General features: G+C 40.7%; 1 protein-coding gene across 7 annotated transcripts in view; it reads left to right on the forward strand.

The window, feature by feature from the left end:
• Nucleotides 1-22,960, forward strand: part of FHL2 (four and a half LIM domains 2) — a 67,083-nt gene that overhangs the window by 40,868 nt on the left and 3,255 nt on the right. For 4 of the 7 annotated variants that reach the window (XM_080377476.1, XM_080377477.1, XM_080377475.1 and 1 more), the window contains exons 2-4: nt 10,951-11,130; nt 18,595-18,769; nt 21,862-22,031. In XM_080377476.1, the coding sequence (XP_080233602.1) occupies nt 10,975-11,130; nt 18,595-18,769; nt 21,862-22,031 (501 nt within the window). In that variant the 5' untranslated portion in view covers nt 10,951-10,974. Of the gene's footprint in view, nt 1-1,242; nt 1,358-10,950; nt 11,131-18,594; nt 18,770-21,861; nt 22,032-22,960 lie in introns of those variants that run through there. The other 3 variants (XM_080377478.1, XM_080377479.1, XM_080377480.1) reach the window with 2 other exon arrangements.

Below are 22,960 nucleotides of genomic sequence, written 5' to 3' on the forward strand. Positions count from 1 at the left end.
AGACAAATTTCTTATCAGAGCAATTACTGCTGCATGTCCGTCTTTAAAGTGACACATCAGCAAGCTGATGAGGTGCAGGGTCATTTCATGTGTAACTATTTTTAATTACTGTATTGTGCCGCGCGTGTAATCCACTGGGGAGGGGATAAAAAGTAGAAGCTGGGGTCTTAGATTCCTTACACCTCTGTGCACACTCCTGCTGCCGAGCACAACAAAGGAGCATTTTTGCACTGTAGCAAGAGCAGATGCACATGAAACAAAGGTAGCCTTTCCTCTTTGCAGGCAAACACTGTAGACAGATTGTGTACAGGAAAAATGGGGAGCCATCAGCATCATAGTTCTTCTTTTTACATGGAGAGAATAAATTAGAACACAAATCCCAATTAATAGCTCTCAATTCTTTGTCATACTTCTCTCTGTGTGCATGCGTGTGCAACCACAATAACCCAGGTCTTTAATGTATGCTGTCTAACATGGATTTCTCTGTGTACATAATAAAGGAAATACTAACTTCCATTGTCTGCATTAATGACTGTTTGAACTGTCTACTTCCCCAAAAGGATACGGCTTTTATTTAGTTCACCAGATACCTGCATATTTCAGCTTTGCTGTGTACAGAGACACACACATAGACACAAGGAAGCAAACCTTGTAAAACCTATATACCAGCAGCAGTCAGTCAGTCTGTTATTGCTACTCCCCCGACTCCTATCTAGAGATATATTAGCTAAGATTGCTGATTGACACCGAGATTGCCACGGTCAGTAGCTATAACATCTATTGTTGGCTATACACATTTGTACGCTGTCTTAAACAGCAATTGTCCTAGAAGGGACCAGCGGAAGGCTGTATGTTATTACATACTCACATACATCTGAATGTGAAGGAATGCTATAACTAAGGTTACCATTTGGTTTCTGCTATGAACCCTATTTTCATCAGTTCGTAAATTTATGAGACTCTGCTTTCTGGCTAAAATCTTCTGTGCCTTTTATCAGCCAGATGGTAGACTTTGAAAATTATTGCTTCAGGCATTTGGATTTGGAAGGCAGAATAATAGTCTATTTCTTTTTAATTTTATAAAAATTTCTGTCTGTTTACTGCTCCTGTACATAAAACTGGGAAAGGATGCACTCTAAACTTCGTCAATAGTCTGTATATATTCTTGATCACATTTGGAGAAAAATTTTTTAAAAAAAGGATATGAGGTACTGTATTTATTGAAAACTCAGTTCCTAACACTGCCACAGTGGTGCTATTGTATCCAAAATTTGACCAGAGGACTAATAAAACTATCTTTTACTCTAGCCATAACATAGACAATGATCTTCGGCTTCTGAGCCAACATGTGGTTGAGGTGAGTGGGGCAGCTGAAAGGGTGCAAACCACTATTGCTGAAAAATCATGCTTGTGACAATTACCTGGGGTTCCCTCCTGACATCTCCATCTGACTAGCAGGACTGAGGCAAAGGCATGGACCAGCTCTTGAGGTCTTTTGATAAAGCTTAGAAGATCTTAAGATGGCAGAAGTGTTGGGGTAGAATATACTTATTTTTGGTTCTCACCATTCTGCCATATGTGCTTCCATGGGAATCAGCAGTGCTACGCATGCAAGCACCAAGTATTCACTTCCAGGTTGAGATTTAGAGAAAAATATCACTGATTTTTGTAAGATCACTTTTATCACATTGCAGTAGCTATACTGCTGCTGTGTGTTGGATATTGTTTGTATATGCAAAGCTCCTGCCATGAAGAGCATGTAATGGTCATTCCCTACTAAATACTCAGGTGCACATAAAATCCTGTTTCCTACCTACAATTATATGGTTTCTTAAGGAAGTCTAGGGAAGCCCTTTCCCTGAAACCACATCTTTTCTGTCCATACAGACACCAGTGCTCCCAGCTGGCACCCTTTGCGTTAGGAAAAAATCAGACAACTTCTTCGATCACACACAACCCAGTCCTCCAGGATCCCATCGTGCTTTAAACATCAGGAGCCAAAACACCCAAAAAAGTTGGTGACAAAACACAGCTCCTGCAATCGTAAGTGCTGGTGACAGTTTCTGCTGCACTGCACTACAAATCCAAGCTTTTATCCCAAAAGAAAAGGATGAGAAAGGCTCATTCATTTACACAAGTGCCTCCGGCTCAGTTCTCCAGGGCATGGAGCCCTGATCCTGAGAGCCAAGCAGTATCTTACCTGCTGTTGCCCTCACCTCCTTGACTCACCTCACAGGGGTCAGGACATTCAGAATTAAGGGACAGTTGGATAAATGTTAACACTGTCAGCCAGAAAAAATGGCTACCTCTCCATGAAAATCAAGCTGAAAACTGAAGTAATGCCTGTTGCTGCTGGCCAGCATGCTGCCACCCTTTCAAGGTCCCCACAGACTAGTTACATGGAGGTCTGAGGCTCTTTTGTGTTCCTCTGATGAATAAATTGGTCCTGAGCAACTTCAGAGAAACTCCGGATGGCGTAGTGTTGTAGGCAGTCACCTTCCCTCACTCGGGTACTGCTTCAGAGATTGGGGATCTTGTAATTTGCATTTTTAGACTGATTAATTCTAATGGTGTAATTTTAATGTTTCATTTACATATGCACGGTTATTTGTGATGCAGATTCACCCCACGTGAGGGTGTGAAATGGCAGGGTAATGACAGGTTTCATGGAAATAAATCTTGGATACATTGACAGCCACTGAAGCATTAACATTTTAACAATACTAATTAGCTATATATATAGACAGAGTTTGATTAAAAACCACTACAGGCTTCTTTTAAGGCTGAACATCAAAATACTCATGCCAGGTGAAAAAGTTACAGTCCTAATTTTGTTGGATAATATTAACTAGGATGCTAAATGGCTACGGTACATATAGTAATATGATATAGGAGGAATGTAGGCGAGCATAACACTGACAAAAGAAGATTCATCTCTCCCTTTCACAGCAGATTTTCGACTTTAAAGTTACAAATCTACCAGCCACAGCAGAGCAAGGTTGCACTTTTTGTGGTGGGAGATAGCTCTAAACCCTCAGCAAGCACAGGCACAAGGGCTCAAAACCCACCACTCTTTACTTCATGTTGCATAAGAAAAGTAGCAAGTTGCATAAAAACATAAAATACCTGTAAGCATTTACATATCTCTGTTTTGTCATTGCTTTGAAGCACTCTTGAGATTTAGACCGCAAGTATCTTCAGAGTACAGAATCCCACCTCTGAGGGACTGCCCCCCTCCATACTATGCTGTGCATAGCGGACCCAACATCTTCCTTCTTCAGTTAGAAAAATCTCACAAAAAATAAAAAAGATTGACAGTGTCCATATCCCCAGCTTCCCTGTGTCTTTCTGTGCTTGCTCCTGCATCTCTTATGCACCACAGGTATTTGACTTAACATTAATAGCTGATGTCTTTGCTTTCTGTGTTCAGTCTCCAGCCCCAAACCCCAGCAAACAAATTGGACCAAACCAGTTTCTCCCAGGTGTACCCAATGTATTTTGCTAAGATGTTTCCAACTGAGCAGGTAATTCTAAGGTTTACGTAGCTTCCTTTGCCACATTTTGGAAAGGTGACGGCACAGCAGCCGAGCACAGAAGTATGAATTCCTCACAGCTCTGAGGGATTCACTGCTACAGTAGTTTTATACAGCAGCTGTAAGACGTACATTAACTGCTTCTCCAAATCACCATGCATACCAATTATCTTAGACAGAAGGGGGAATTGTGGTCTTGCCTCTGTAAACAGAATCAGACAGAGAGACCCAGAGCTGTTCTGCTAGAAGCCAGGACAAATAACAAAGCATTCTTCCTCCATAGGAACCTCCCAGTTTTGCTTCTATCCTTTCTAGAAAGAAGGAAACAGAATATCTGGTTCTAGAAAGAAGGAAACAGAATATCAGAACAGGGACACTGTTCTGGTTTTGTGCCCTTTATAGTAGTACGCAGGATGTCAAAAATATAGAATTCAGAAATGTCACTGCACAGTAGCACGTGGCACTTTCTGGATATTTTTATCTTAGGGTCTAATTTCTCTGGGATTAACAGTGTTCTTGTCAATAAGAGAAAGCAATCCTTTTCTGGAAAAACAAACTTTACCATTAGAGTTTAGTGTCTGCAGTCATTTAGCTTATACATTATTTTTGTAGGGTAGGGCCAGAGATAACAATTGGATTTATTAATCTTGTACTATTTTTCTCCTCTATCATTTTCTGTTATCTGCTCAAATGTTCTTATTAGACATACAAATTTCTATGCTTAAGTAATATCAAGTATTTAGTCTGTCTCTTTGAGTAAGCTTTTGTTTATTTTGCAAGAGAAAGAAGGAAGACAGCAGTTTCAAAAGGCTTTAAAATAGAAAATAAGAGCAAGCCTTTCCGCCTGAACTGTGCTCTTCCTTGCTATGTTAGATTCAAGAGTCATGCTCCATGTAATTTCAATAGACTCCTTTTGTAATTGAAATGTAAGCAGGAATGTTGGTAAGACCATACATCCTCCAGTCATTTCAGTATCAACCTCGGATAATCGTAGTGTAAATTGCGTGGGGTACACTTTCAAAGCGTCAGTGCTCATTCTGTGGCATCTGTAGTTACTACCACTGGTGCTTGCTCTACCACTGTTGGAGTGGCTCTGAACTGGAGCAGATCTTTATTGACTGCCAAACACAACAAACCACACAGAAACCACAGCTAGAGTGTTCTCTCTCCATTACTATAACTGGGATTACTTTAGCCAGGAGCATGAGGAACCTTACCACACAAGAAACATTTTCTGGTTTGTTTCTTAAATAGCAGACCATCCACTTTCCAATTTATGATAGGCTGACTGTGCAATCCAGACAGGAACCAGGTATGCTTTGGTTATCTGCACACGTTAATGCAGTCTTCTCAGAAAATTGCTCTAAAGTACTCAAAAAGAGACATCAGAATGTTATACCTTAAGCAAAATAAGTCAACCATGCACAAGGAAGCTGCGTCTCTGGAAAAACCTATCTGTGATTCTGAACAATGCTTTAAGGTAATTTTAAGAAGGCCATTAAAAACTAGCGATTTTTTAAAAATAGTTTTTAATGTTTAGCATGTATATAGAAAGGTCTGAATGTGATATTTAGGAAGAGGGTTTTCTTACTTGGGTTTGATTTGTATTGTTTTTTTATTATTACTATTATGTTCAAATATCAAACCAAGTTTTTGTGGCTTTTGCCTGGGAGCTTCTAGGAGATCTATGAATATCTGCTCTGAGCTTAAAAACTTCAGAAACAGCAATTAACACCTCTGTAATTAGATGCTTCTAATATCCTAACCTTGATGTAGACACTGGAAAAGCTTTTTTGGGCAGTTCTGTGAGAGGAGTAACATATCATAAGGGCCTTGATTTCTGGAAGACAGCGTACCAAATTCTTTCAGTGGGCTTGCTACAGGATTGCTTTTGCATAGCAGCGGCAAGAGAAAAAGGCTTCCGCTTTCTTCTCAACTTAAAAATTTAAAAGAAAGAGTGCAGCCACACCTGTCTAAGCAAAACTGTCTCATTTACAAGCTTAGCATAAACCCCAGATCACGGGATCCAGGTTACCCCTTGTTCCCTGCAGTAATCACGTCTCCCCTATTTAAGAACCTACAGAAAGATGCTGGTATGAACAATGGTTATAGTAATAAGCTTCAGCATCTCAAAAACCTTGTAAATGTATTCCCCTTTTCCTCTCTTTACTCAAGAAATGCACCTTCATGCAGTGGTACCCCAGTAGCCGCTGGCAGGGACAGAGGGCATGTGGAAGGGAAGAGTGGCTGGCTGGGCTTCCTGCAGGGTGAGCTGTGCATCACTTGCCTCTCAGTGCATGGTTAGCTTCGCATTGGCCATCTTTAGTGTAAGGAAGCAAATGTCCTTCTGCGGCCCACAGAGGGAGACTTGGCTGTTCTGCATCAGCTGGCTTGGCTCCCCATGGCCAAGAGCCCACTCTTGGGGGTCAGGGATCCAAGCAACTCGAAGAGGCAACACCTGCCCTATGGCCAGCAAGACCTCCAAGGACTCAGGTTCCCTTTGCTTTCCCTCTGCTCTATCATAACAGTGTCTGTGGGTGCTCATCCCATGAAGCAGAGCATAAGCTATACCTGGCCAGCCAAAGAAAGAAGGCTACCACCCCTTAATTTGTTTAGTAAATCTAAACACACAGTATTGCTTTGGGAGTCCATGGTGTGCATCTACACCAGCTAACTTCCACACACTGGAGTTCAGGTGGATTCTGACTACACGTAACTTCCCCCACCCTGCCTAGTCATTGCTACCCGCAAATAGTCATTTCTTCTTTTCCTAAAGTAAATCAAAAAGAAACAAAACGAGTTTCCCCCCCCTCCCCTTGCATGGCACATGGCTTGCAGTTGCTGCAACGATATGATAGATAATGAATGTGGCAGTAGCTGCTAAGTTACGGGAAAATAATCACCTCTTGCCAGAAAAACCAGCATAGTCTGAACTGTTAGTTCATAGTTGCAAAAGATATCATAGATCTTCGCATTTTAGCCTTTGGAACATTAATATAAATTGTTTCCAAACACCCTAGACCTGTATGGCTTATGTCACTGGAGTTCTTTCTCAGGGGAAAGAAAAAAAACAGATAAAAAGTTCTCCATGTGCACAGTTTTTCTGGAAAAAAGTCAGTTGGGAGAAATGTGTGCACATCTTGGGGGAAGAAGTGTTGTCTCCGAAGCCCTTTTAATTCCTGCACAGGTGTTAAACAGAACATCCTGTTCCAGAGGTACAGGTAGAGCCCCAGCCCTTTTGACCTAACAGAGGCCAACAGCAAGTCCCCCTTTGGCATCTACAGGGACTTAATTCTGTGTCTCCAGACTGCTACAACAAGAGTTCAGAGCTTCACCTCACTGAATAAACTAAACAACTCCTACATTTTTTAGACAGTTTCCCTTGGCTTATTTGTCTCTCTTGTGTGTGTGCATCTATACCTCTGTGTTCAACGCCCCCTAAGAGGGGTTGAAATAAGAAATGTACAGAACATCTCTTCTTAGGCTTGCAGGCATGGCTGAAAAAGGAGACAAGTTCTGGATCAGCTAGTTCCCTTTTCCAGCAGCCAATAGTGTCATGGGATAGGGGAAATCTGGATGCTTTCTTAATAACATTACGAGCCCTAGTTTTTACGAGGTAATATGATAACTTAATTACTGCAAGTAAAATGAAACTGTTTGCACAAACAGGGGAAGAAGAGGAAAGAAGCATATTTTTTAAGTCAGCCTATTAACTTTTTGGTAATTTTCATGCCAATTCTTACTTCCTGGAAGACACAACGTGGGTAGTGCTAACATTTGGCATAAGCTGTAACTTCTTTTCTGGGCATGCAATGGAAAGCTCTTTTCCTTTTGGAGATGTACTTGTTATGCCTAATGCTGTAGGAAGAAGACTGTATGGCAGAAAAATCAGTTTCTCCTTCATGATAATGTTGAAGGCGACCTCAAAAAAGCTTAAGTATAGAATTTCTACTGCAATAATATCTAAAGACCTTGTCATACCACAAGGAGGTGCAATAAAGATGACCCTCTGGCCCACAAAGCTTTACTGTTAACAAGTATCAAACACAAGGGGAAGAAATAAATGAATGGCAAGAAGGTTGAATTGCAGTTTGTGTCCATCCACCACTGTGCATGTGCAAGTCTTTTGGTAATTTTTTCTTGAAGCCCAAAGCAGGGCATAAAACCTGCCCTAAGCTAAACACATTTTTTTTTATATATATGACAGGAACCAACAGACTGACAATGTAAAGGACCATGTGTACAAAGTGACAGGCAAAAATATTGCTCAGTATGATTTTGCATTCCTTGTTTGTAAGCCAACAGTGAACTCATTCGTTTGATGTTCCTGCTAATTTTTCAACAGATAGGCCCCGTGATTACTTTACATTTAATTCTCTCCAGAGAAGAACATCACCACCATCACCACCCTGTGTCAAATATCCTCAAAATATCACATAGTAGATTGTGAGATCCATTCCAAGGCCCAGATCTAAACAGCCTGGAGTCTGGGATGTTTCACCCTGAATTCCAGATTTCTGAATGAAACCACATGAACTTGAATTCTTAACTTTAAGAGATATTGGATCTGAAATTAGATCCAATAAAAGATTCACACAACTAAAACCAAAATACAGATCTTGGGAACTTTCTTTCCTTGTCATTTGATTTCCCAGATCTCTGGAGTTGTGCCTCAAACCCCACCCAGAGCTGCCCCTGAGGTGTCTTCATAGAGCAGATATTTACAGAAATAACATAAGCTGCAGTTATTAAGGAAAGGTCACTGTACTGTCCCTGTTCTCCTCCCTTACACTTTCATTGCTAGCCACTGCTGTTGGAGACGGGCTAGAGGGGAACTTTGAGGAGTCATTTGCTTCTCTCTCCAGCATAAGTCTTCTTACTTTCTGTCTTCTTGTTGTCAGTCCCTACCACAGAATCACGGGAAGGTCAGGGTTGGAAGGCATCTCTGCAGATCACCCAGTCCAAGCCCCTGCTACAGCAGGGTCACCCACAGCAGGTTGCACAGAGTCCTGTCCAGGCGGGTTTTGAATGTCCCCAGAGAAGGAGACTGCACAGCCCCTCTGGGCAGCCTGTCCCAGGGCTCCGTCACCCTCAAGGTAAAGGAGTTCTTCCTCACGTTCAGGTGGAACTTTCTATGTTGCAGTTTGTGCCATTGCCCCTTGTCCTGTCACTGGGCACCACTGAGAAGAGCCAGGCCCCGTCCTCTTGACATTCACCCTTAAGACATTTGTACGCATTGGTAAGATCGCCCCTCGGTCTTCTCCACACTAAGCAGCCCCAGGTCTCTCAGCCTTTTCTCACGAGGGAGATGCTCCATTCCCTCATCACCCCTGTAGCCCTCCACTGGACCCTCCCCAGTAGTTCCCTGTCCCTCTGGAACTGGGGAGCCCAGCACCGGACCCAGCACTCCAGGTGCGGCCTCACCAGGGCAGAGCAGAGGGGGAGGATCACCTCCCTCGACCTGCTGGCCACGCTGCTCCTCATGCACCCCAGGGTGCCACTGGCCTTGGCCATGGGGACACACTGCTGGCTCCCGGGCAGCTTGGGGTCCACCAGAACTCCCTGGTCCTTGTCTGTAGAGCTGCCTTCCAGCAGGTCAGCCCTCAGCCTGTACCCTCTACTCCTTAAGGACAAAAAACACCTAGCACACTCCTAGCTCCCTTTGGGGGTAAGAAAGTTAATTAGTTCCTAAAGCATCTGTAAGGTCAAAGCAGGGGGGCTGCTATTCCTTCTGGGTTGTCAGTAGCACAGATTACCAGCTGTCAGGATTTTTCTTTCAAGCACATTTTGGGGTTTGGTAGCTTGTGTCTTTTTCTTCTTTAGTAGTTATTCGGAGTTCAAAAGACTTCCCAGAAGCTGAGCCATCAATTACCCACTTCACACATATAAAAGCACTATGCACCACACAATTCAGCAGTTGAATGAGCATTAAAAAAGAAAAAAAATTCTGGCCATCAAAACAAACTTTGCTCACTCGGACTGCCCTAAAACCTTAATCAAACCCCAGCTGTGGGGAACAAAAGAGAATAATAAAACCCGAAAACCTGTAGGAGAACTCTGGATTTCAGAGATCTCAGGATTTCAGAATGTCCTAAGGGTGACTCCCACCACTAGGAGAGGACAAACTCCAGAATCCAGCAACCTATGCCAAGAACACTAAGCAAGTAACAACTTTGTGTTTAAATCTGAGAGATGAAATTGGCAAAAGGATAACAGCTGCTGTAAATGTCACTTATGTGTGAAAGACAGAGGTAGCTACTTAAGCCATTAGTACCCAAAAACATTTAAGGCTTTATAGATCAAATGCAGTTTAAAGAGGAGATGAGGCCTGGCAGGCAGTGAAGATTGTGCAGTCCAAGTGGAATGTGGTTTCTGCCTGGGAAATTCCCCTTCCTAAGCAGGCAGCTATGCCCTGCTCCAGCTGTAACCTCCAAACAGATTTCAGGTGCAACACATGCTGCAAACCTCAGGTTAAGAAAGAACCTAATGACTCCAATGAAACACAAAATAAATTGTCCCAGGCAACAATGAACATTCATGCAGGTAATTAAAGGTATTTGTGTGATCTTTACTTGTGTGTGCATCCAGAAAATGCTGGAGACCTAACAAGACCTGAGAAGCAAACAGCAGCTGTCCCAAATTTAGACAAGCATCATTTGCAGTTTCTTCTACTTGTTTTTCCCCTTCCATAAACATCACTTGACATTTATCTGAACAAGGGTATCTAGCTCCCATTTGTGTCCCAGTACACTAGAGCTGTTGGATAACTCATTCAGCTGCATCAGAGAGGAATCAGATACACCATCACCAACCCCACATCTCCAGCTGCTAACAGTGCTCATAGTCCCACACGTACACAGATATGGAGGGTTGGTGTCTCGCTGCAGGGCAATGATTGCCAGACATCAGATCACTGAAAATGCAGAGAAGAAAGGAATAGAAGCACATAACAATGCTGCGCGATAGCCTGCGCATGACTAAAGTCTACCAGCAATGCAAACCTTTGTATTGTTTTATGGAGACGTTGTTCCCTCTGAAGATTAGCTGGCTCATCCTGTTAACGTACTTGGCTCCCTCCATGCCCTACAGAGACAGCTTCTTGCTTTGGACCTATTGGTCAAATCCCATTCACAAATCTCATGTGAATTCTTCTGACTCAGGATTTACTCCTTCCTCTCATCTCTAACACTAGCTTTGGTCAAAGACACACCAGTGGATGGCTAAAGTAGATGGGCTATTGCCATTAACCAACACTGCAAAATTTATAATCCAGTTTCTTCCTGTTGTTCATTTATCTGACTGAATGTTGAATTCAAATTGAGATACAAGTGATAAACCGGAGGTGATAAACGTTTCCTGGGGGATTGGGTCAAGTGTATCTCAATCTGACATGCGCCTATTTCTGTCTTCATGACAGGACAGCTGGACTCCAGACACCAACATGACTGAACGCTTTGACTGCCACTACTGCAAAGAGTCCCTGTTTGGTAAGAAGTACATCCTGAGGGAGGACAGCCCCTACTGTGTGAAATGCTATGAAAACCTTTACTCTAACACCTGCGAGGAATGCAAAAAAACAATTGGTGCTGACTGCAAGGTATGTCAGATTTGTATCTTGTTACAGAAATCTTGACAGAGTAGCCTGGATACACAGCTCTGAGACATTGTGCTACCACCTGGAAGGATCCAGCTCAACAGCTACCTAGGGGTTTCACTTGGTGGGAGAGCATGCTTTCTGAACCCCTGTATCTGCTTTTCACCACCTCACTTGGCAAACCCTTCTTTACCAGGCATTTTAATAGAAATAGAAGAATGCCTTTTTCTTCCCATAAGGCATAGGTTGATCTGATGTTAGAAAATATCTCTAACTCGCTAGGAGAGTCTGACTGTCCTTGGGGCCAGCTGGGACCTGGAAAGGTGGCAGAAGCTGATTTTGCCTACCTTTGTGCCAGAGGGAGCTAAGCCACTGCTGGCTTTGCCGTGACCACAACTCAGTTGTCATCAAAAGGCAAGACACATTCAAGAAAAGGTGCCAACTCATGGGCCACAAAAATCTGGCTAGTGCTGATCCAAGTAGTAAGTCAGAACAGAGTTAGAATAATTGACCTTTTAAATGCAGCATGATGACACTGGAGTCTAACTAAAGATTGGAGCCGACGGAGCTGAGGACTTACTTGCTTGAGCTATGCACCACTGCACCACATGGGAACACCTACCTGGTACAAATCAGGTGCGACCACCTGCATTTCTTTCAAATTAACCAAAACAACTGGAGTTCATCCCAGTTTTATGCTGCTGAATGAAGACAGATGATATTTAAGCCATCCGCTGAAGTGTCTGTTGAATGGCTAGAGACAGACTTCATTCAATAGACATCCTCCTTGTACAAAATTGACCTGTTCAAAGTTGGCCAGGAGCTTCACTGATAGAATGAGTTTGCACTAGAACACCAATTGGCATTGCATGGCCGTGTGGTTCTTGACTGGTACGAGGAGGTCTGCCGTTTGATTTCCTACATTGCTGATCCGTACCTCTAGAAGCACCTGTTAGTCTCTATTACTGATGATGCCACTCTATTGCTCATTCAGAGAGATAAAAATATATATTTACTCAGATTGGAAAAACAAATGTCTTGTATCTTCCGAATTGATCTATCCCACTCTATTGGCAAATCAGTAGGAAAGCCCCTTTCAGAAGCCTTAAAAAGGTGAGAACGTTTCACCATCATGACAGGGAACTGGCAATAATCTGTAAGAAGGTATAAAACTTCCAGCTTTTCTACAGCTTATAAATAATCAGATTAGAGAAGAGATACAGCTGGCCTGACCTGAAAAAGCAAAATATTTCTGCCCCATTCCAGAATGTGCTTTTGTTTTAAGGTCTCTTTCTAATCCCCTGAGAAGATATTTCCATGTGTTGATATTCAAGAATTTAAAAACTTGGACTGGCTTCAACAAATCTCGGACAAAGTATTCAGGAATTAATCAGACTGAACTTTTCAACCCAGATTTATGGATTTAGGGAGTGTGGGTGTTATCTGATATACAGCTCTTCCGTACTTTTAAGCAAGACACTCTAATAGTGGATAGGGGGAAAAAAGCCCCTAATTATCTGCAATATGAGAATATTTTATATATGGCAAAAAAAAATATGTGGTTGGGTAGAAAAAGAGGTCGTATTAACATTCCCACTGAGAGGAAAACAAGAGTAATTTTTCAATGACAGTAATAGATGCTAGAAAATACATTTGAGAGAGCCCTTATAAATGCCTCAACCACAAGATAAATTTCAACTGAAGCCTGTGCACCGTATGACTGAGCATAATTCAGCCATAAAACACAAAGCCACCCAAAATCATGATTCTGCCCTTCATTAAACTGTATATGTACATAGGTATTTGAACACACAAGAAATATACATATATACACATACACAGACATATGTGTATGTATTTTGATATATTTTTACACATTGCATTTGCATTTCCCCCTGAGCAAAGAAGATAAAATGTACTGTGTTTGGGAATAAAACCAGTATGTTTACTGCATGTACAAAATGTACTCCATATTTATTTGTATGTTCTGACATAGCCTTTATCCAGCTGTGAAATTTGGAACTAAAACCTAACGACGTGACAGTGTTATCAGAAAGGGTCACATCCAGGCCTCTACATCTGGCAGGGGCACCCACCCTCACACCCACATTGCAACTTGAAAAGCTCAATGTAGCTATCACCTCAGATCCTCCTTTGCAAGTCCCTTCTTAGCCACTGCTGTTGCTCTACACTGAGAAGAGCTGAAGTGAAGACCCAGCTGCAGCCGAGATGCTCTTAATTTCCCTCCTACCAGCCCTCCCAATTAAAAGCAACCCTCCTATCGCTGAAAGGGTTACACCAAGGTAAAACAGGTGTTGGCAAGAGGAGAGCCAGCTCTCCCTCTGTGACACTACTGCATAGCATCAGCTCATCTGAGTTGAACTTAAGCCTGCTGAGACACTGGCAATACCCCAACTTTGGCAGCACTGGGCTCTGAGAGGATCTAACTGATGCCAGATTTTCACCTTGTGTTTTAGTACGGCACAGAGAGCCCACAAAACCACTGTCCTGAAGAGAAGCTTTCTTTGAATTCAAATCAGGGGAGAAGTTGCTTCACTTTCTATGGTAATTTATGGGTAGCTGTGAATGTAACTGAGTAATAACTAATTTGTTCTTTATTGTAAATGTTCTTTTTCCCACCGAAAAAACTCTGAATGACACTTTTGGACTTCGGCCATTTTGTTAGCTGCAAACATTTCTAGCTGATGTTTATGAAACTTTCACAGACAAATTAAAAGCTTCATATACTGAGTGGCAGGAGGCACTGGCAGGCAGTAGAAAAACACAATGCTATTTCCCTCACAGCTGTTACACATTATCCATATACCAACAGGTTCTAGTAGCAATTTATTCTTCCTAAAAAGAATTGTCATTTAGTCGCCTACATCCCAGATGAATGCTCACCATATCTCCACCTCTGCGGTTTCATGGTTCTTTCTAGGAATCCATCCACTATGTTCTTTAGCTTTTTTAATAGTTTCCTTGCAGACCTTATGGTATAGAAACCATCACAAATACAGGAAATACCTACAGTAATCCAGTGTAAAATGTAGTTCACAAGTTGCCATTGGCAGGCAGGAGGGGTGAAAACTCTCTCTGTAAAATGTGAGAAAGAAATGGAAAGTGAATTGTGAGATAAAGATACTATGCCAGCACATAGGCCAAAAATGAATCAAAAGGGACAGTCTTACATATAAAGTAAACAAAAAACAAAGCTTCTAGTAACGTGGATCAGGAAAGGGAGAAAATACTAATTTTTCTAATTTGTAATGTTTAAGCCCTGAGTTGCAACACTTTTTCAGTGCGTTACTGACGATCAGACAAGTTGTGAAATGGAATGGTAAAAGAGGCAGGTATCTTCATCTCTTCTGAAATCCCTAAGGGGCTGGGTTCAGCACAATATCACTTGTTTTCACCTTTTCTAAACATGCTTTTGACAAGTATGTGCCACTCTAACATAGATAAGTGTTTTGCCACAGGGTGTGCATGGCTAAAATCTGTACAGCGTTTTGTTGGCATATCCCATTTCCTCTGCTCAACCTTCTGAAAAGAGCATTGTGGCAAGTAAAAAAGTATGATGTAGTCTTCATTCATGAACATATTTGGTTACTTTTCTGGTAATAAGGTCTCTAATCTTCTTCTTCCTGTTGGGTCCCTATTGAAAACCAGTTCAGGAGTAAAGATAATACATAATGGCTTAAGTTTACTTAGACTTATAAAGCCAGAGTAGAAGACAATATAGTTGCAGGATATGAGGAGTCTTTGCTTAACCCAATTACTTCGTTACATCAGTCTTGGGGTTCTTCTAGTTTAAAAAAAACAAACACTTTTCTATTTTTTTAAAAAGTCATCTGCAGCCCCATTCTAAAGGGCAAATAAACCGTGCTGGATCAAAACCACACAGAGCTATAAAGGAGCTATAAAATGTGATCTTGCCAATTGAAAACAGTTATCTTGACAAAGTTTTATTGCGGGGGGGGGGGGCTGACATCATAAAAATAAGTGAAAATAAAATTGCTTGCGAAGTACATAATGGCGAGATTAAACAGTTTTGGATACAAATAGGATCTGCATTAAATTTTGCTTGCACCATATTCTTAAGAGTCATCTGAATGTGTACAAAGGATCTCCACTTGGCACACTCTCTGGTATCTGTATGAGAAAAATCCATTATTCATTTGGTTGTCCCAAGGAACACTGAGCTGAAATTCTGAGCTGAGGCCGAGAAAAGCCCCCATTGAAATCTGAGTAGTTTCAGCAATTGCTAATTTGGCCATTTTTATCTTCAAATGAAACCATGTAAGGGAAGGATTATTTTCCATGCTCAGAAGAAAAGTAACTGAATGAAGTGTTAAATAGTTCTCCCTGCAAATTCTGCCCCACTCTTTACCACAGCGCTGCAGGGACAGGCATTGCCTCTCTCCCCTCCTCTTTTCACCAGCACCACAACTGGAATTGGTCTGGTGCTCTCTGCACTTCAACTGCAAAACACTCGCACAGGACAGACCATGTCCACAAGCACCTGTGTGCATGCATCTCTATATATGTAAACACTGTTCTACTTCTCACATGTCAATCTATGGTAATTCTTCAGTCTCTTGCCTGTCCTTTACCTAACAAGTCTCTTACCTGTGATTATGCGTGCTTTATCTAACAAAAGCACATGGCTGTCAGTTTTCATAGACAGACACACAGATAGATGGCAAAAGTCACTCTATTTCTTTTAGGCAACAGAGAGGCTGCATTAAAAGCTACAGTTAAAATATGCAGCACCAGGGATTCATTTCCACTGAGTTGCATAAAGTGGCTGAGAAGTCACGCTTGTCAATATTTTAAGGATACACTCCAGTTCCAAGTCCACAACAGTAATTTTCTTTTTCATCCCTTCCTGGAAATCCATGCAATAAACAAGAATTAGTTTTTTATCACTTGTACCCTCAGATTTATTTGGGTTACAATCAGCTAGCATAACCGAGCTCACATGCCTAGAGTAAACCTAATGCTATTTCAGCTTAACTGAGGACCAGCCTGACAGGCAGACAAGCTGGAAGTCAGTTTTGCACATGCAGCTTCTCCAGTGTAGAGCAGAATCTGTTCCAGACTAATACATCCACAGCTTATGCACAAGCCAAAGACTCTGGTTAGATACACGGCACACTGAAACAGACCAGACCTTATTTTCAGTGACTTTATTACACTGACCTAAGAACAATCATGATGCAGAAACTATTTCATCAGTACCATGGACTTCTTTGCTTAAGATGTAAGAGTTTCATAGAAAGAAAGCAATATCCATTTCATTGGTCTAATATTCTGCTGCAGGCATGTCAAAGCCAGACATCCTAGACACCCTCTACATTCGATGACTGTATCTGTTATAATCATCCAATGTAGCTAAAGATTATTCAAGTCAGTCTGTATCTTGGGTACTTTGGGTTGTCACTGGGCTTCATCGCTTTGTCGTGATGAAATACCTGCTACTTCCACCTACTCAGCTACTGTCTATACAAGCCGCCATCATAACTGGCTCAAGGATCAAACCTTTCATCATTGACCCCTCATCCTCATCTTCATTACTCCTCTTCTAAAAGGCACAAACCTTCTCCAGGGTATAATTTCATTGATGAAATAAGGCAGAACAAAAGGAGATATCAGAATATGAATTTTGGAGATAAAATATAGCTTGCAGAACATTGCAAAAAGAGGAGAAAGACAGTGAACGGGGGAAAAAAGTTCTTATAACTTCTGCTATAAGAGCAAGAAAACCAGATCTGTTGTCATTCTATTTTCCAGCAGGCAAACTTCACATCTTGGAAAACTCTGTTGGCTGTATGTTGTATTTTTCTGTTGAAAATAGTATTCCCCTCTGAGATCAGATTTAGAATATTCGATTTCATTTAAGGAGAAAAAAATCTAAGCAACCTCTGAAGATTTTTTTTATTATTTTGCCATTAGAAAAGATTAAAATTTTGCAGTCAGAAGCGTGTTGTTTCAAAAGGAGTTAGCTGAAGTGAATAGATGAGAATAAACAACTGTCTGAAAGTTGCAAGCAGGAGCCTTAGATACTCTATCACAGAATGGAATCTCAGAGATGAAAGACACATTGGATACCAACTGTTACTCACGGTGATTTAAGACATTTAGGTGAGTAGCGCAGATGCCCAAACAAAAATTCCTAATTGCATGGTCACATTGTGAGTGAAGTTACTATAGTTTAACAAGTTATCACATATCAGTTGAGCTAGGTGAAACTATTTCAGGGTGTCCTGTTAGCTATTTATGAGAACAAGGCTCCTGCAGACCTAATGTGCTGTTATTTTAGGTTAACCTAAATCCCTAGAATCTGTTGTTTGCTCTGGGCTACGGTTGCACATCTGGAGTTACCTGTGACTGTACTGACTGACAGAGCAGCTTAGGCCAGATTCTGTTTGAAGATTTTGCGATGCTTCAGTTTTCACAGTTTAAAAATCTGATACTCCACAAGCCATTCTTTCCTTCATTTAAGCAGATTAATTCAGTGCTTGTAATTAACACATAGTGAATCTTGAGCTAAAATCTGAGAATTTATTTCTAGTGAATTTTCATACTCCCCATTCATGGCAAAACTAGCCCCCTCACACTCACACCTCCAACTGAAGCCTACATATTTTGGGGTAGACACCTTTTCTTGTAATGATCTAAGCTCCATTTTGTTTGAAGTCCAAATACAAAGTGTTGTATGATTAGGCCACCTTAATTTAAATTTTAAAAGGCACAATCCATCCCTTTAGGTCACAAGTTTTAAAAAGACTGTTTCTTTAAATAATAAAAAGTACCACTGCAGAGAGTATTTTGAATACTTAGATGCCCATGTTGATCCCTTGGCCAGAGTGTTTTGAATCACTGGCTGCAGGTACAATATGGTCTCCCATCTTCTAGTCTGACCCACATTTGAAGCATAGGTAAACCAAAACACAAGATTTGGTAAAAAATGTCACAGTTAAAAAAATAAGGAACAGAGATCAGATCACTTCCAACCGTGGTGTAAACCTGTTTAGCTGAATAAATACCAGGAAGTGTTTGGGAAAAGGATTTCCGTCCAAGAGTGAACAGCTATGAAATGACCTACACCAGCAATAGCTAAGACAGATAGGGGAAGTCTATTTTACCTATAAGGTTAACAAATTTTAATCTGACCCCAAAATGGGGCTTTATTCTCAGAGGAAATACCTAAATGAAACTAGTTGTTCCTCTGCCGCATACAAAAAATGAAGGTTACCTTGAACTGAAAAAGGGTCGACAGCTGTCATGAGCTTGGTTATCATAGCAAAATGAGTTCACCTTCATCAGAACATTTTGTTGTCTTGAGCTGTGCAAATTAGCCTCAGCTCCTGGCTGTGGTTCAGACTGGGACGTGATTGCATTCTCTGAGCTTCCAGTTGTCCAAACTGTTCATTCCGCTTACTCTGTGGTTTTGGATTTCTACAGGATCTGTCTTACAAGGACCGCCACTGGCATGAAACCTGTTTCCACTGCTTCCAGTGCAAGAATTCATTGGTGGACAAACCTTTTGCTGCAAAAGAGGAACATCTACTTTGTACTGATTGCTACTCCAATGAATACTCTTCCAAATGTAATGAGTGCAAGAAGACTATTATGCCAGGTTAGGATGCTCACTTTTAGGACTAAGAAAAGATTAGGCTAAATATCAAGCATAAACTCAGCAACATTTGTGACAAATGTTTTTCCTTCACTATCTCTACTAAGTCATGGTGAACTCTGTAAAATTCAGTTGATGGTACAGTCTGAGTCACTTCCATGACCAGAATATGTAATTTTCATAATGGATCATGACAGAACAGTTATTCATATGAAGTGGATTACTCTTGAAAATTAGTATTTATTTAATTTAGCATTATTATTAGTGGGATTTATAATTTTCCACAAAGTATTCATTAAAAGGCTTTTGATGGCTGGACAACCAAAACTGATCTTTTTGTCCAATCCCAACTTTGTACTCTGTCTTGACTGGCTTCCACTTCTTGAAGAAGAGCAGTACCTTGCAAATTTAACAGCTTACTTAACTATTTAGCTTTTTATGTAATTACTCTAAATTTAGTTTCTCTCACAAAAATGAAAAATCAGTCAACATGCCTCTAAGGTCTTTCTTGAGCACAAAGATATGAAGAAACATGAAAGAGCTATTTTCTTTTTCAACATGAAACACAAGGTTATAGTAATAGATTGCTAAAACCTCATCGGCTCATGTCAATACTATAGCATTCTCATTTGAGGGCTGGAAGCGGAAGGAATATTGGTCCAGAAATAAAATATTAAAAGGCAATTTGAAGAATCCATGTACATGCTCAATAACGATTACTAGTTACTTTTTCCAGTAAAATTTTTCCTTGGCTGATTCTAGCATTGGTCACCTTAGACAAAAGCTGAAAACTACAACATTGGGCACCCAAGGTGTAAAAATGAGGGACTGGTGATGAAATAGGATGTATAAATAGAAACAACAATGATATTTAAAAGCCAATGGCCCTATCCATTCATGACGGAGTTTAGCCATCTCCTTGTATTACTCCATGTGTACCTGCTTTTACTGACACAGCATTAATAACCAAAATGTTTGGGAATAGCCAGTGCTAGTTTTAAAGCTGGGATTTCCTAAATTTATATCTTTTTAAGATTGTTCATCAAATTCACCCCCATAATCAGGGAGTTTATTTACCAAATGGATCTCTTTTTGCCTATTATGCCGGCTATAGACTGATATATAGTAATGGATGCTGGATTCAGCGACCGAGAGAATCCCCTCTTCTCTTATAATCTGAAATAGAAGAAATCAATTTTTATGAAGCTTTATAACCACCAACTGATCTTTAGCTGCTTACTCAGGATAGCTGTGATATCACCACATTCAGAGAGCAATACATACAGCATGTATTTTCTACTTACACAGCACACCATGTTAGTACAGCAGCTACACCAGAGCACTGTGATCACCAACTGAAACATAATTCATTTTGAAAGAACCAGCAAGTGGTTGGATACCCTTTATGGGGACTGTTAATGCTACACTTGCCCTTTGCTTTGCTGCACTAAATGTACAATTTAGATTTAATAAAGCTTTATCATGACATGCCCATTAAATACTAAAGTAATTACAAGCTTGATCTTTCAGTCCTTCTGCAAACTAAACTCCCACTGACTTCAGTCCAGCAGCTAACAAAACAGCGCTCCCCCTGCCTTGAGTTTCAGTGAAAACACAATCTCAAAGGCAGAAAAGCTAAAAATGTCAAAATAAAACTCTAGATTATTCAAAACAAATTATCCACATCTCCATTTTCCAGAATATCATCCCTTCAAGGACTGACTTATTGGTTCCTTGGTATGATAAAGTCACCAGCACAGGGGAACATAATTCTTAAGAGGTGTCTATTAATAAAATGGAACAGAAATATTCAAACATGTAAGCATCAGGCAGAAAAATTAACAGTTCACTTAATACACGCCTGCAAGTCAATTCTTCAAACAAAAATTTACAAAAATCCTGAAGTATGCCTCTGGGCAGAATTTAATGAGATAAAAAAAAAAAAAAGAAGAAAAACATGCAACTAAGTAAACAAAGAGGAATTAATACTCAAGAAGGGAAAAATGGTAAAACTTCACCCTGCAGTAATGGGGGTGGGGAAAGTTGGCATCAAAGGAGTTTGTGTGGTTCTTCATCATTAGCCAACATGATCAGCTTGTCAGCCTTCCAAGCATTTGATATCATGTTTGTTGCTACAGGCTTCAAGAGTAATGCAGAACAGTAGGATCATCTTTTGTTTATTTTCCCTTCTGGCCACCATCAAATATTCTGACTCAAACTGGTACATAGGAAATTATATAGTGTGCAAAGAAATTTGTCCATATCTTCAATTTCCTGGAAAGGCTCATAGTCCACCTGTCAGCAGTGGACTGAATCTGCAAAGTACAGTATCTGTACCCTAAAACTTCATTCTAGACAGGTACCTTCGGCTCATAACGTCCGTACCAATTTCTGCTTTTCAGCAAACGATTGCTTAAAGATTTTTCTTTCCTTTCACATTGCAACTATGGTTTAAATACAACTGAACACAGAGAGAAAGCTTCTTTCTTACTGAAAGTTTCAAGAGACAGAAAAACATTTAGGACAGGTATTACAGAGCTGGAAAGCATTGCAAATTTATAGTGGACCTCCACAAGGATAGGAACAAGGTCCCAGAGCAGACACGAAATAATCCTTTGTCTCAGGCAGTGACTATGCTTTATTGGGAAAGGGAGGCAAGAAGCTTGCCAGGAATTAACCGGGTATCTTGCATCTGTCTGAAAAAGAAATAAAAAGGACTTTGAGTGAACTAAGTCAAACTTAAACAAGGAATGGCCTTACCTTCACTCAGCACTAACAGCAGCTTTTATTGGTACCTTGCGAATTCTCTAGAATCTTCCTGTGCATTAGAATTCATTATTATTACACCACAAAAAGGTGTCCTAAACCTTCATGATTAGCAGTAAATGTTTCTCATCTCTATAGGAGAACAACCAATCACTCTCCAAAAACTTAAAGTGGTACCCAATACCATGCAAAGCTGGTAGGAACATGAAATAGCCCCTAGCTCATAGCTGCACTGCTTATTGACTGACAGGCACCCGTCAGGCAAACAGGAGCTACAAAATGCATCTGACTCAGCCAGAAGTTCACTTGGTGCTCTGGTTTCATTACAGGTACTCGGAAGATGGAATACAAGGGCAACAGCTGGCACGAGACCTGCTTTATCTGCTACCGCTGCCAACAGCCTATTGGAACGAAGAGTTTCATCCCTAAGGACAATCAAAACTTTTGCGTACCCTGCTATGAAAAGCAGTTTGCCATGCAGTGCGTCCAGTGCAAGAAGGTAGTGCTCTTATTTTATTTATTTAAAACGTAAGGGATTCAAGTCCATCCCATTTTATGTCCATGTAGATAAATACCTTATTTTTCCATGTGTGTTACAAGATGCAGAATCAACTGGTTCTAAGCGATGATATAGTTTCAGTTCCCATCCCACATCAGGCACAGTATTTACTACCATGAGAATTCTCTTACACAGGGTTAAAGACCCCTTTGTATTGAAACCATACAGAGAATACATTTCAAATCAAAACAAGACCAAACCTCTGAAGTGGAATAACCTCACTCCAATATAATCCATCATATATCATATACCTGAACATTTCAACTGGAAGGAAGATGAGCTAACACTGATAGTTTTTTAATATTCTAATGAAGTTCAAGACAGAGAGATAAGCTTTACACAGAGCAAATGCTCTTCCTGAAATAAACACTAGTAAATGCAATATGCTTAGGAATACGACTTTCTAGGATAAGGATCTTTTATTTGTGAATTTCCTAAATTCTATACACAGGCACTGATATTTTTTTTTTTTCATTTCTTCCCTAAAAATAATCTCCTCATCACTTATGGAACTAACAAATCCCAGTTTCCTATGGATATATGCATAGGCAAAGACAATCAAAACTATGGCGATATCCACAGTAAATCCCCTTTCCCACTGTCACCGTTTCCTGCCTATCTCCCTTTGCCCTCTGCATCCAGCCAGCCACCACCTGTGCCCACATGACCCAGATTTTCTTCCATGTGTGCTACCTGCTCCTTTGCACTTTCAGTCAAAGCTGGAGTCTGGTCAGACATACTAGCTGGCCAGAAACGAATGCATCTTTGCTGCTGCACAGGAAAAAACAAAACAGGTAAAGGCTAAATTTCTCTTTCAGCCTTTGACCTAAACTATACTTAATTACCTTCGCTACCTCCTATCCATCCAT

The sequence above is a fragment of the Falco punctatus genome (genome assembly GCF_963210335.1).
Source record: "Falco punctatus genome assembly, chromosome: 2".
Taxonomy (NCBI): Eukaryota; Metazoa; Chordata; class Aves; order Falconiformes; family Falconidae; genus Falco; species Falco punctatus.